The sequence below is a fragment of the Phaenicophaeus curvirostris genome, chromosome 2 (genome assembly GCF_032191515.1).
Source record: "Phaenicophaeus curvirostris isolate KB17595 chromosome 2, BPBGC_Pcur_1.0, whole genome shotgun sequence".
Lineage (NCBI taxonomy): Eukaryota > Metazoa > Chordata > Aves > Cuculiformes > Cuculidae > Phaenicophaeus > Phaenicophaeus curvirostris.
The window spans coordinates 39,724,707-39,739,637 of NC_091393.1; the positions used below are offsets into that span (position 1 = coordinate 39,724,707).

At 40.8% G+C, this 14,931-nt stretch overlaps 1 protein-coding gene across 1 annotated transcript in view; it reads right to left on the reverse strand.

Annotated features, from left to right (window-relative positions):
• Positions 1-14,931, reverse strand: part of ROS1 (ROS proto-oncogene 1, receptor tyrosine kinase) — a 78,844-nt gene that overhangs the window by 48,793 nt on the left and 15,120 nt on the right. The window contains exons 12-21 of the mRNA XM_069851755.1: positions 14,390-14,487; positions 13,342-13,850; positions 12,521-12,733; positions 12,181-12,291; positions 11,470-11,651; positions 8,223-8,414; positions 3,024-3,124; positions 1,320-1,534; positions 848-1,005; positions 91-253 (exon numbers count right to left, since the gene is read on the reverse strand). Of these exons, the coding sequence (XP_069707856.1) occupies positions 91-253; positions 848-1,005; positions 1,320-1,534; positions 3,024-3,124; positions 8,223-8,414; positions 11,470-11,651; positions 12,181-12,291; positions 12,521-12,733; positions 13,342-13,850; positions 14,390-14,487 (1,942 nt within the window). The remainder of the gene's footprint in view (positions 1-90; positions 254-847; positions 1,006-1,319; positions 1,535-3,023; positions 3,125-8,222; positions 8,415-11,469; positions 11,652-12,180; positions 12,292-12,520; positions 12,734-13,341; positions 13,851-14,389; positions 14,488-14,931) is intronic.

The window sequence follows — 14,931 nt, forward strand, 5'->3', positions numbered from 1 at the left end:
TGCTCATTCCTCTCCAGGGTTTTACTTGCTGACAGAGACCTCGTCCCAGTACCCATTACAGGTGAGGAAGGGGATTAAAAATAGTGGTACCTCCTTCAGGGGCTCGAAGGAATACGAATGTTGTTGGTGCCTTGTCCCAGTATGTGTATGGAGTGACAGTAAAATCAAAGACTGCAAATGGTTCCAGCCGATCAACTCGGTAGGAGGGCACTGTCAAATTGTGCGGATGGAGACACCGTTCATTCTCCAAAGACTGTGAAGGAAATAGAATAAAATAAAACAAAACATCTTTTCTCTCTCAGAAAGGCTTTCAGTTTTCCAAAATTCCCCTCACCAAGCTGGTCAAATAATTCAAGACACAACTTTTCTTCCTGTGAGTGATCATTGTTTCACCAGTTTCTGTGGCACTGTAGCAATGCATAGCAATATGCTAGCAATCTGCCCTTTTAATTTAAGTACAGCTTGCCAAGCGTGCTAAAATTAGTGCAGATGAAGCCTATATTTCACATTCAGACAAAGGTTGTCCCTCTGGCAGCTCAGAGAACACTTCTGTCTGGCTTACTGTGAAAGGCTTTCTCATATTTTGAGCACTGGGAGCTCCTCACCCACACTTCACACCTCAGTAACTAGCCCAGAGCTAGTGCTAAACCCATGTTCCTCCCATTCTGGCCTCTTATGTCAGAGAAACAGGACAACTTGCTTTATATTTCCAGATTAGTTTAGTTGCTTGGCTAATTTGTAAGTGCTGGAGAAGAAACAAATTATTTCTGTTTAAAAATAGTTAGATCATCAAGTAGATGCAGTAATACATATAAATAATAAGGAGTGATTGCATGAATATTCTTACTTGTAGAGCTTTTGATCCCACACAATAAAAGACAGTTCCCCATTGCACATTTGTGGAAGCACTCCAAGTGATGTGAAAACTTGAAGAATTTCCTTTAATCCTGAAAGAAGACTCTGGCACTGAATCTGGAATCACTTCAGGTGTAGAAGAGAAATTTTCTGTCCATAAAGAGTAGAAGAAACTATAATAATGTAAAGAATATGAGCAATAGGTAGACTTCTCAAATCTTACTTAGAATATTGAAGTACTATGGAAAATCCTGTAAGAATGAATAACAACCCCATGCGTCCCTTTTAGCCATACCCATTAGCATCTATAGTAGCACATTATCCAGGTATAGCCTGATATATTTATTAATAACTTGCTGTTATTCTTATCTTTTGTCAAAAGACTAAATAACTTCAAGAATGAAGACTTGCAGACTGGCAGTGAATATCTTTACTGAGGGGTTTAGATATAGAAAATAATGTACCTGGCAAAGGTTTAAGTGATGTGTGAACAAGGGTAAAGGCTGCAAATTCTGCTGGTTGTGAGAAGGGAATGCTAAGGCTCTGGTTGACTTCCTGAGTTGTAATGAACTGGAGACTATTAATCCAGAACAGACGACCACTGTAGTACTCTAGTGCATCCTGAGATATATCTGAAGCGCTCCATGCTGCAAATTCTGTGACAACGGTATTACCACAACTGTGAAAACACAAATAAAATTAGCAAACTGAAAAAACCACATGTAGAGAGAACAATATTTGACACATCAATAAGTTTCTCCTCATTCAAATTCTTATATAGGAGGTAAAAATGATTCAAAATTTTTCTTTAAGTTCTCTACAGCACAACCTTTTTTCCAAATGAAACATTGCAGAAACACCTGTAAAATGAAGCCTTCGTTTCCTTGATTTCATTAGAAAAAAAATATTAGAATTATTAAGCCATTCTATAATGGCTTAATATTCTGATGTACAGACGTAGAAAATTGAGTATGTTGAAAAATCATCCCACCTTTTCTCAGCAACTCCACTGAAACAGCGAAGTCTACTTCACGGCATGAGATTCATTCTACTTTGTTACAGAAGGTCCCCAGATAATTGTGACCCTGCTAGTTTATTTGATAACCTTCCATTTTATATTAAACTCTATTAAACATTTTCCTCTACTGGCATTGCTGATGATTTAATTGGTCTTGTTATTTTTTATGTCAAAATTCACAAGTCTTTTTTGGCCCAAATTTATTTTCTGGGCAAGAGATTAAATATGTTGTAAGAGGCATCATTTTGCTATTTCAGAAATGTCTTTCAGCTTAGACATGTGCTATCCAAAACAAATTTGACACACCATCAGGTCTATTAGGATGGATTACTTCTAATCTTCCTAGCTGGCATGCCAGGAGCAACAATTTATGACTGTCAATTGGTTGACAGTGGAGCTGCATGTTCCAGCTAAAACTAATCAACATATTTTGATTCTGTAAATGTTTACTGTTAATCATACCAAGTCTAAAATCAATCAGAGAATTCAGCTGATTCCACACAAAGCCAACCTTTACTATCATGTCTACATGTAAATACAGATATTGTTTAATTAGGTTTATGAAAAGAAAAAAAAAATACGGTTTCATGAGCTGCCCTTCCTTATGCACTTGGCACTGACAGAACAAATTGCCATTCTGGTATGTAGTCAAGCCGACCATGGTTATATTTGGGTTTTTTTTAAACTTTGCCTTTCAGGAATAATGAAGACATTTCATGCTCAGGATGATCAAGAGGAAAGCTTGCTGAGTGCTGATTGCTCAGGTGAGAAACTGGTGTCATTTCAAATCCTAAATTCCATGCAAGATTAACAAGTTACAGCTCTAGGCACTTGAAAACTGTCAGCTGTTGTAAACGCCGAGATAAAATAGACAATAAACTGCAATTATTTCCTAAAGCTAAGTCTACAAATTGATGAGTATGACCTCAGTTGAGTTGAGCATTCATACTTTGTTTCTGTCACTGTAAAAGCGTGCTAACAACCATTTCAACACGCATTTGCCGTCAACTAGGTGTGAACATTAGGTCTTATTTTGTTTGTTGTTAGATTAGTAACGAGTATGCCCAGCTTTGGACAGAATTTTTTTTTAAAGAGTATCACAAAAACTAGAAAATACAGACTTTCTTACCTCAGGTACAGATTTACTTACCCCTCCTTGCAAAGAGAAACTCTGTATAGGTTCAAACATAGGCTATCTTGCACAAGCCAGTAAAGAAAACCATAGGTATAATCCAAAGTTAAGCCAATCATCTAAGAAAAAAAAAATCCAAATGGCAATTTAAACATACCTTTACCTCTGAGGTAGAGCCCTTAGGCATAACTGTTTTATAGACAGTGTTATGAGTATTGGCAAAAATAATATTACTACTGTGAACATTTATTCTAACACAGAAAGAAGTAACACTAGGAAATAATGAGGCCCTTGGTGGACACCTATTTATAGTAGCTGATGTTTTTCTAGATAACATTTTAAGATCATCTGTCACACCTGGCATCCCTGGAGTGTCAGAGTGCTTCAGATATGATAGCAGTAGTGTATCAAGTGTATCAAGGAACTACCTATCAAAATGTCCAGGACAACTTTGGTATTTTAATATTCCTTGTCAGAAACAGTTCGTGGATACCCAGTCAGAAATTCAGAATCACTTTTTGAAAGAAGCATTTCATATCTTTTGGGTTTGTTTTCTAGCTTTGATATGCGGATGCATAGAATATCTAATGTATTTCATTATTTATGGAACATTCTTATTGATGCATTTGTTTAAACAGAAAATCCAAATATTTACATTTTGGTACATCAATTATTACTAAATAAATGTTAGGGGAGAAATGAAAGAATCTTTGTGTTCATTACTTTACTATTTCATCTTCATCTAAACTAGGTGCAAGATTTTTTTATATAAAAGGATCTAGTATTCAAAATAGAGTTTTCTTGCATTTGTAGTAAACAGATTCAATACCATATGCAAAAATAATAGAAATCGGACATCTGTTCTGATTTCTAATAATCTGTTCAGTGAGTAACAAAGGGTTTGTTTCACAAATTGCTCTGCTAAATGTTATCAAGTTCAGCCTATGTCATGCCATTAGCACAGCTTACAAGTTGTTAGGGGCCCCTCTGAACATGTTTTCGATCAGCTCTCAAACTTCTCATCCAAACACTAGTTGTAGCTATTATTTCATAAGCTTAAATTTCCATTATGGATGTATGTGGAGCCACCTTTATTTTTTTTTTAACTCTTTATTAAGAAACTGCAGAAGATGATGACAGGAAAGCAAATTCCATATCACTTAGTTGTCTGCTGGTCCTTATGTAACCACATTCTTGACATATTTCTGTTGACATTGTATGTCAGAAAATCAAGGTTTGAATGATTGCTCCTGTAGGTTTTCCTGTTAAAAATATCTTACAGTCTGTATGTGCCTGAGTGTACGTTTAGTAAAACATGTTATAATTTATCCCATTGACCTACTCTTCCTGCCATGCTGAACAATAGATGACATATTCCTGAATCTACCTTGCTTTTCTGAACATTTGGATCTTCTTTCTTTGCCCCACTTTTTTTTCCTCCAACTATTACATTTTCCCACAGACGTGCTTGTCTTCTTTCTTCTGATCCCTGTATCCCCACTAATAAAAGGCAAAGAAATATTTGTACTATTCATATTCAGGAGATAGGCAGTAATTTAACACCTTTTTTTGCTTCAACAATTGACAAACTTCCATCTCAAGAGAGGTATTGTTCTCTGGCCACAAAATAGATTAGTGATTGTATAATATAACTGCACATCATAAGATGCAACATGCATTTATCTCTTTGAAATACCCCTCCAATAGAAATATTAAGAGGCCACACCAAGAGGATCATGTCTCCTCCTGTGTTCAATGTACTTTTCTGCTCCCCTATAAATTACTTTTTTTCCCAGACGTATTGTACAGTGTAAATAACTTACTAACTAATTTAGAAATTCTATGCCAGATCCTACGCTGGAGTAAATCAGAGTAGCTCTGCCAAAATTAAACAAGCTATGACAACATGCACAAGCTAAGCTAAACAACTGATTGAAAAAAAAAAATATTTGTCATAAAAGGATCTGTTTCCTGCCAAAGAAATTAGACTTTAAAAGCTGTGTCTTCATTTTTGTTTAGGAAACTTGTTGTCTCTGTAGTAGTCTCTTCTATTCCTTTCACTCAGATTTCAAGCTAAAAGGAGGTAGAGCTATACACTGCTGAAGATCCTGCACCGAGCAGCTGAGCAGCAGTTCTTTATTAGAAAAAATGCTAGTAAATACCCGTAAGAACCAGATATGCAGACAACATGCTCTAACTGTTGGGTAACAATTAACTAGTACATATGTTTTAATATTGAGGTAAGAAGTATTCCTTTTCAGGATAAAGGACTCCACTATGCAAGCAAGATGTATGTTACTGGTTGTGCAAACATATATTTGCATGTTTTCATGGCACAGTAGTGACCATCAGTAAATAGCTCCAGAATTCCACCATTAAAGAATGTTATACTGTCCTTTATTTCTGGTGGGTTTATTTGGGGTGTTAATTTAATACAAAAAAAAACCCAAGTGTCGGTGAAAGATAACAAAAAATCTTTTTATAAATACATTAACAACAGAAGGAGGACCAGGGAGAATATTCAGTCCCTATTGGATGCAAATGGAACAACTGTGACAAAGGATGGGGACAAAGCTGAGGTACTTAATGCCTTCTTTTCCTCAGTCTTTAATAGTAAGGGAAGTTATCCCTTATGTGTACATACCCAGGAGTTAGAGGAGCAGAACAAGGCTCCCATGATCCAAGAGGAGGTGGTTGGAGACTTGCTTGCCCAGCTAGACACCCACAAGTCGATGGGGCCAGATGGGATCCACCCAAGATTATTGAGGGAGCTGGTCGATGTGCTGGCCAAACCCCTTTCCGTCATCTTCCAACAGTCCTGGAAGACTGGGGAAGTCCCACTGGACTGGAGGCTGGCTGATGTTGTGCCCATCTACAAGAAGGGTCGCAGGGAGGACCGAGGGAACTACAGGCCTGTCAGTCTGACCCCAGTGCTGGGAAAAGTCATGGAGCAGGTGATCTTGAGTGCTATCATGAAGCATATGCAGGAGAACCGGGTGATCAGGCCCAGTCAACATGGGTTCATGAAAGGCAGGTCTTGCCAAACTAACCTGATCGCCTTCTGTGACAAAATGACCCACCTACTGGACGAGGGAAAGTCTGTGGATGTGGTCTTCCTGGACTTCAGTAAAGCCTTTGACACAGTTTCTCACAGCATTCTGCTTTGGAAACTGTCAGCCTCTGGCCTGGACAGGCGCACACTCTCCTGGGTGGAAAACTGGTTGGATGGCCGAGCCCAGAGAGTGGTGGGAAATGGTGTGAAATCCAGCTGGAGGCCAGTGACAAGTGGGGTTCGCCAGGGCTCAGTGCTGGGTCCAGCCCTGTTCAATGTCTTCATCAATGACCTGGATGAAGGCATTGAGGGCACCCTTAGCAAGTTTGCGGATGACACTAATCTGGGTGGAAGTGTTGATCTGCTGGAGGGTAGGGAGGCTCTGCAGAGGGATCGGAACAGGCTGGACCGCTGGGCAGAGTCCAATGGCATGAGGTTTAACAAGGCCAAATGCCGGGTCCTACACTTGGGGCAAAACAACCTTGTGTACTGCTACAGGCTTGGGGAAGAGTAGCTGAAAAGCTTCCTGGAGGAGAAGGACCTGGGGGTGTTGGTTGACAGCCGACTGAACATGAGCCAGCAGTGTGCCCAGGTGGCCAAGAAGGCCAATGGTATCTTGGCTTGTATCAGAAACGGTGTGACCAGCAGGTCCAGGGAGGTTATTCTCCCTCTGTACTCAGCACTGGTGAGACCGCTTCTTGAATACTGTGTTCAGTTCTGGGCCCCTCACCACAAGAAGGATGTTGAGGCTCTGAAGTGTGTCCAGAGAAGAGCAATGAAGCTGGTGAAGGGGCTGGAGAACAAGTCTTATAAGGAGCAGCTGAGGAAATTGAGGTTGTTTAGCTAAGAGAAGAGAAGCCTGAGGAGAGACGTTATTGCTCTCTACAACTACCTGAAAGGAGGTTGTAAGAGAGGAGGGTGCTGGCCTCTTCTCCCAGGTGACAGGGGACAGGATGAGAGGAAATGGCCTCAAGCTCCACCAGGGGAGGTTCAGGCTGGATATCAGAAAAAAATTTTTCATGGAAAGGGTCACTGGGCACTGGAACAGGCTGCCTAGGGAGGTGGTTGAGTCACCATCCCTGGAAGTATTTAAAGGACGGGTGGATGAGGTGCCGAGGGGCATGGTTTGGTGGTTGACAGGAATGGTTGGACTCAACGATCCAGTGGGCCTTTTCCACCCTAATGCCCTAATGATTCTGTGATATGTCAGCTATAACTGGTCACTGCTCAATCTAGACATTTTTACTTGGCTTTTTTCCTGTAGACATCACAGCAGGAGGATGAGTTCAGGGAGTCACAACATAGAGTAGGGGCAACATAGAAGAAGGAGAGATGTTTGTAGGAGGTGTGAATGAGTGGATGGTTGAAGGCTGGTATCACTGACATAGAAAGAGGTGCAGAAAAAGAAATGACAGGAGCAGACACGCAGTCTTATTGCTGCCAAGGTTCTTGAAAACAGGAACAAGAAAAATAAGGCTAGCATGTGGCACTTCAGAGAAACAGGTAGTGAAATAAAAGGGAAAGGCGAGGAAGGTGACTTTTACAACTTAGAATAAACTGTAAATTGTCAGTCCCTTGCAAAAGATCATCCAGAAGATCTGCAAAAAGCGTTAAGTGTGATGTTGAGCTTGGACATCACATAACTTCCCATGAAAACAGTCCACACCAGGTGAAGAGGTGTGGAAAATAAAGTGAACCTTTGCAGCACAGCCGTCTCTTGCTACATGTAACAAAAATTTTTCAGTTCTTCTGCATTTAGTTCTACAATTATAGCAGGTACCACACCAAAACCAGCTTTTCATTTCCTCCACCAACACTCATGAGTATAACAAGGAATTGTGAGTTTGGCTAGCCTTTCTGAATGTTAACTGCCTTTTGGAGAGGAGAAGAGAGGATAGGAGAACATTACAACTACAAGGACATATTTAACGTCATATTTTGTTGCAAGGGTCTGACTTTAGAATTACAGGCTGAAGTTTCTGTACAGTTATTACATCATTTAATTCTTACCTTGTTCTTGAAATGATATAACAATATTGCAAGGAAATTATGTTATTTTTCTGGTTATAATACAGTGATATCGACAATGGCGAACAATGACTATATTCAAGAAATGTAACCACTAAAGCACACTTCAAATAAAAAAAAACTTCAAACTCAGTCACCTTTTTACCAGAAAACTGTAGGTGCTCTTGTAACATAAGATGCTCTCCTCCATTCAGTCTCGCACTCTCCACTGAATATATTGTGGCCCAGTACAAATAGCCATTTACTGAATCCACTACTAGATCCTTCACTGGCAACGTAGCATGAAACACAATATCCATACGGCCTCCCAGCAGTGATTTTCTGTAGATCTAGGGACGAAAGAACTGGTTTTAGCATCACTTCTAAATCATCAGCCATGATCAACTGAATATACGCAAGTGACTTTCCCAGTTTTGAACCGTAGAATCATAGAATCACTAGATTGGAAAAGACCTCTGAGATCAACTCTGGCTGTACTTGTCCACTACTAAATCATATCCCTAAGCACTTAATCTACCCATCTTTTAAACTCTTCTGGGGATGATGACTCAATCAACTTCCTGGGCAGCCTCTTCCAATGCTTGATAACCCTTTTGATAAAGAAATTATTCCTAATGCCCAATCTGAACCTTCCCTGGCACAGCTTGAGGCCATTCCCCCTCGTCCTGTCCCCTGTCACTTGGGAGAAGAGGCCAGCTCCCTGTTCTCTACAATCTCCTTTCAGGTAGTTGTAGAGAGCAATAAGATCTCCCTTCAGCCTCCTCTTCTCAAGGCTAAACAATCCCTGTTCCCTCAACTGTTCTTTGTAAGAGTCCAGCCCCTTCACCAGCATCATTGCCCTTCTCTGGACAGGCTCCAGAGCCTCAACATCCTTCTTGTAGTGAGGGGCTCAGAACTGAACACAATATTTGATGTGCAGTCTCACCAGTGCTGAGTACAGGGGCAGAATCACCAACTTGGACCTGCTGACCATGGCATTTCTGATACAGACCAAGATGTTGTTGACCTTCTTGGCCACCTGGGCACACTGCTGGCTCATGCTCAGCTAATTGTCAACAAACACCCCCAGGTCCTTCTCCTCCAGTCAGCTTTCCAGCCACTCTTCCCTAGTCCTGTAGCACTACACAGGGTTGCTGTGTCCCAGGTTCAGGACCCAGCACTTGGCTTTGTCAAACTTCATCCCATTGGCCTCAGCCCATTGATCCAGCCCGGTCAGATCCCTCTGTACTGCCTCCCTACCCTCAAGCAGATCAACACTTTCACCCAGCTTAGTATCATCCATGAACTTACTAAGAATACATTCAATTCCCTCTTCCAGATCATTGATAAAGCACTGAGCCCTGGGGAACCCCACTTGTCACTGGCCTCCAGCTGGATTTAACGCATTTCCCACCACTCTCTGCACCCGGCCATCCAACCAGTTTTCCACCCAGGAGAGTGTGCACCTGTCCAGGCCAGAGGCTGACAGTTTCTCAAGCAGAATGCTGTGAGAAACTGTGTCAAAGGTCTTACTGAATTCCAAGTATACTACCTTCATAGTCTTTCCCTCATTCATTAAGCAGGTCACCTTGTCATAGAAGATCAGGTTAGTTTGTCAGGACCTGCCTTTCATAAACCCACGTTGACTGGGCCTGATCACCTGATTGTCTCGTGTGTGCTGTGTGATAAGAACTCAAGATGACCTGCTCCATGACTTCCCCTGGCACTGAGGTCAGACTGACAGGCCAGTAGTTTCCTGGAACCTTCCTCTGACCCTTTCTGTAAACAGGTATAATATCTACCAGCCTCCAGTCAAGTGGAATTTCCCCAGTCAGCCAAGACTGCTGGTAAATTATGGAAATGGGTTGATAAGCCCCTCCACCAGCTCCCATAATACCCTTTGGTGGATCTCATCTGGCTCCGTAGACTTGTGAATATCTAATTGGCCAAGCAGGTCTCTAACCATTTCTTCTTAGATCATTGAAGCTTTGTTCTGCTGTCTCTCCCTGTCTTCTGGCTCAGGAGGCTGAGTACCCAGAGAACATCTGACCTTACTATTAAAGACTGAGGCAAAGAACGCATTGACTACCTCAGCCTCATCCTCATTCTTTGTCACTATTTTTCCCCCTGCATCCAGTAAACGATGAAGATTCTCTTTGGCCCTCTTTTTGTTGTCGATAGATTTGTACAAGGATTTTTTCATTGTCTTCCACAGAATTGGCCAGTCTAAGCTCTAGTTGGGCTTTAGCCCTTCTGATTTTCTCTTTCTTTTCCCTTCCTAATTTTTTTTTTGGCAGCTTTCTGTCTGACAGAGTTTCTCACCCACTTCCTATTCACTATTCACAAGTGTAAATGAGGGTGCAAGGCAGTGTGAAATCTGGCCTTCTAGCTCCAGTTTTTAAAACAGCTTCTGACTTTGCACTTACAAGAAATGAAAGGCATGGTTTGATGGCACTGCATAAATTAGCACTGCAATTTTGAAGTCAGATACTTTTTAAATAATTCACATGTCAATGTTCCTGATATGAGAGAGTATGAAGTGCAACTGTAATTATTTTTTTTATCTGCAGTGTTCTGAAAAAAGATCATAGTACAGAGGCCATTCTTGAAAATCTCTGTGTAAACAAATTTTATGAAATTTTCTGCATATATAAGGATTAAAACAACATCCATCTACTTCTTAGCTGAGATCAACTTGGCAGCCTTTATTTTCACTATTCTCACTTACTTTTACAATGTTGAATCCAACAAAACTGTTGATAGCATGTTTGATTTGCCTGTTATGTACTCAGAGTTCAGTGTCCTGCAGTAGTGAATATTAGTGAACATTAGACCTGTGAGCAACTGAGAGACCTGGGGTTGTTTAGCCTAGAGGGGAGACCTCATTGCTCTCTACAACTACCTGAAAGGAGGTTGTGGAGAAGAGAAAGCTGGCCTCTTCTCCCAAGTGACAGGGGACAGGACGAGAGGGAATGGCCTCAAGTTCCACCAGGAGAGGCTCAGGCTCGACATCAGGAAAAATTTTTTTATGGAAAGGGTCATTGGGCACTGGAACGGGCTGCCCAGGGAGGTGGTTGGGTCACTATCCCTGGAGGTGTTTAAAGGATGGGTGGATGAGGTGCTGAGGGGAATGGTTTAGTGATTGATAGGAATGGTTGGACTTGATGATCCTGTGTGTCTTTTCCAACCTGGTGATTCTGTGACTGTGATTTTAGCCCAAATTCTTGTATAACTCTGGAAAATCACACAAGAAAGGCCTCCTTGTTCTACACTATTATAGCAAAGGTCCAAATGAATCTGAAGTTGCAAGAAGTAAGGATTATCTTCTGAAATATTGTTTTACAGCCTTTCTTATTGAATTTAGGATTTGGTTTTTTCCCTTTAAAGAAATGCAACTATACCTACCGTATTTGCTTTGCCAGCCCAGTACAAGAATTGACCCAACCATTCGAAGGCCAGCACTCTTGCATTTCTGATGTCGGACACATAAGTATTCTCAGTGGTACCCTCTCTTTTGTTCAGTGACCAGATCTGAACTTCTGCCATGGAACTAATCCAATAAAGACTGCCATTATACCAGTCGAGGTCTTGAAGAAAAAAGGGAAAACATTAAGCATTCCTTAAACATGCAAATAAAACGCGTTATTTTTTGAACAATAAAAGTTATCCATGTACTTCAGATTTTTAAAAATCAATTCAAGCAAACAGTCAGGCTTAGTTAACATGAAGACAGATACTTTCTTATAGGTATATGATGTATACATATATATATATACATAGTATATAGATAGACCTGATGATTGTAAATATATGGCATGTATTGGGATGCTGGAGATAGAACTATGTGTTTCATTCAGAGAGTTGATTCTACCTCTGCTGTAGCTGTGGTGGTGTCAGTAGGGATTCACTAAGGATTAATTTGATCCATAAAGTAGAAGAAAGAGGATGGATACAGAGGCTTGGCATAGCGAAGCTGCTTCACTGTACCACATTGCATTCAAGTACAGATTGCTGCAATGAAAGCTTTTGTCTTTCAGTTTGGTTGATGAAACTTATGGACAACCAGTAAATGCCAATAATTCTGTAACAGTATCATGCAGTTTGTGTAGTGTTCACCTGAAACATTTCTCATGTGAGAATACAGGAGTTCTCCTGGCCCATAGCTATCCAACTGCTGCTTCCAGAGCCCTTCAGTCCCCACTGCCAAAATATACGGTTCTTCTTCAGCTGACAGAGAAAGAAGACAGCGTTTGTCCACACCAACAAGGACTCACTTGAGAATCTTACTATTGTAACAAAGCAAATTTACTGAAACTATATCATTTAATATTTCTAGGACAATCCTTTTTTTTGCCATTCATCTTGCAGTCTTTACCCAGAGCCTGGGCCTCACCAGGTGGAAAGCTGTATGCATAACCTGTTCTTCATTTCTCCTGGATGGCAAAGGAATTCTCACCTTCTTCTAAAGTTGTGCCTCTGAATGACTTGGACCATGGCCCTTCACCAGCAGGAGAGACAGCTCTGACTGACACTTCATATGCTGTGAAGCTGGCCAGCTCCTTCATTGTAAACCTAGTGTCACTAATGTTTGAGACAACCCGTTCCTCCTCAGATGGTTGCAAAGACGACACTTTCACATCATAGGTCCAGTTCTGCCAAGCAGATAGACCTGTGAGATGTAAACAACTGTGGTGTTACAGATTAGATGGCATGGTTGTATCAGAAGATACACATTCTTTGAGAAAACTGTATATTGAAGACTCATCTAAAAAGTGCCAATATCAGGAGAATTAGGTAAGGGATAAATTAAAAATTTACATTTTCCAGCTCTGGGACCAGACAAGGGTAGCGGCTCAATCCCTCATGAAGAATGATGTTGGAAGAATGAACATTTTCCCTAACCAGGTAATTTTCTGGTGTTCAAAGACACACGCACAATGTAGAGACTGTAGCACAGTCGCTGATTAATAGCCAGCATGCCTCTGACATGCAGCAACCAAAATTATTCCTACGCCATACCATACTGAAGATGGAGCCTTGCTTAAAATTCCTTGTAGATGGCAAATTATTTACCACTCTAAACTTGTATTAATTTAGCCAGACAATTTAGATATTTTACTCGCAAATCTTGAGTTATTTTTTCAAACCAAGGTAATTCCACATCTTCCAGCAGCATCAGCTATTGAAGTCACCAAAGCCCAGCATCAGGAAAAGGGAAACCAGGAAGTTGTTGCTCTGGTAAGAAAAGGAATTTCAGGATGAAACAACCAAACTTACTGGTTCCAATAGTGTGTTCTGGTGGTCTCCAGCTGATCACAGCTTGGTCCAATCCAAATAGTGCCATGACAAGCCGAGGAAGAGTTGGTAAAGGAAAAGGCTGAGTTGATACCCCATAGAAAAGCAAGTTGTTAAAGCCAAAGTACTCTGGATACGCCAAACTGCAATCAACAACGTATTCGTTGAAGCTAGAACTCCCCACAGAGACTTCTTCATGGAAAACTGCTGAGCCATCTGTGACAGTAAACGTACTATCCTCATAAACAAAGCTCTTCATGTCATTAAACGGCACATGTGATCGCAGTGTGTGAAATTCTGAACCATCAAGAAAAGCTGACACAAAGGTTTGTTCTGTTTTGTTGAAGAAAATAAGTCTCTTAGATTGGAAGTCAATCATAAAGTCTCTTAGATCACTGGCTTTCACTACTGGTGAAGCTGTAGAGGTGGTGCCGGTAAAGAGTGGAAGGTTTGCTTTGTATATGCCATCTTCCAGGAGACAGAATATGTAGCTGGCCATGGAGTAAAATAGACCCAAATAACTACAGCGCAAGAACTCTGTAGATGAGTCACAAACATTTTAACAGCTCAGATATGTGCCTGTCTTTTTGCAGACAATACAAAAATGCTCATGGTACTATTAATATACAGCCTAGGAAAATTAAATACATCACTTTTGACCTTCTGGGAATTTGGCTGGCAGATTACTGGAGAATATTCTTCCATAATACTTGAAGTGTTGAGCATGGACATTTAAAATGCATAGAGCTTCATATTCATAAAAGCACTAAACATCTGTAAACAAAAGTTCTGCATTGGAAATACTTTATCTCCTCCGCTAACACCACAAGGAAGAAAATGCAGAAAGCAACACTAAATGATGTCACTTCCATTCCAATTGTTTTGTAGTTTGCTATTTGTTGTCAATTGCATTTTTGTTTCAGTAGGGCAAGAGTCTGAAACAGAAACCTAGATGATTAGTGAAGTGAAGAAAATTAGAGAGGAGCTTTATAGCACCTTTGACACCAAGTGCTCAAAGAAGGACACTTACCCATTATAGGGATCAGCTATAACCTTCCTAGGGGAAGTCACATAAAGAGGAGTGATGTCTTCAGCTTCCGTGCAGTTCTCTAAATGGCAGACATGTATCTGGGGAATGAGAAGAAAAACTGGTGATCCATTCATAGGGCATTTGCTAATGAGCAGACAGGCTGACCTGAGATTCCTTCAGGGGAGCTAGACAATGAAACACTCTGGCAGCCCTAGGTCTTTCTGGGGTCCTGAGTTGTCAGTCATCTAACTGTAACACTTATGCATAAATAGCAATGCATCCATGACAGCCTACCCTGAAAGAACTGTCTATCATTCACCCTTCTCTTAACATCCTCACTCTAAAGCCCAATTTAGAGAGTATATGCAAACTGTAGCTTGAAAATGATCTAGCAGGGAAGGGAAAAGAGAGAAGGAAGCACTTCTCTGATCCTGGGAGCGACACACTGAGAATTCCCTAACCTGCAGTGGATTCAGAAATACCTGTCATCAATATGTTTGTCTACAGCTCACTTGTATCTTTTTCTCACCACTGTTTATCCT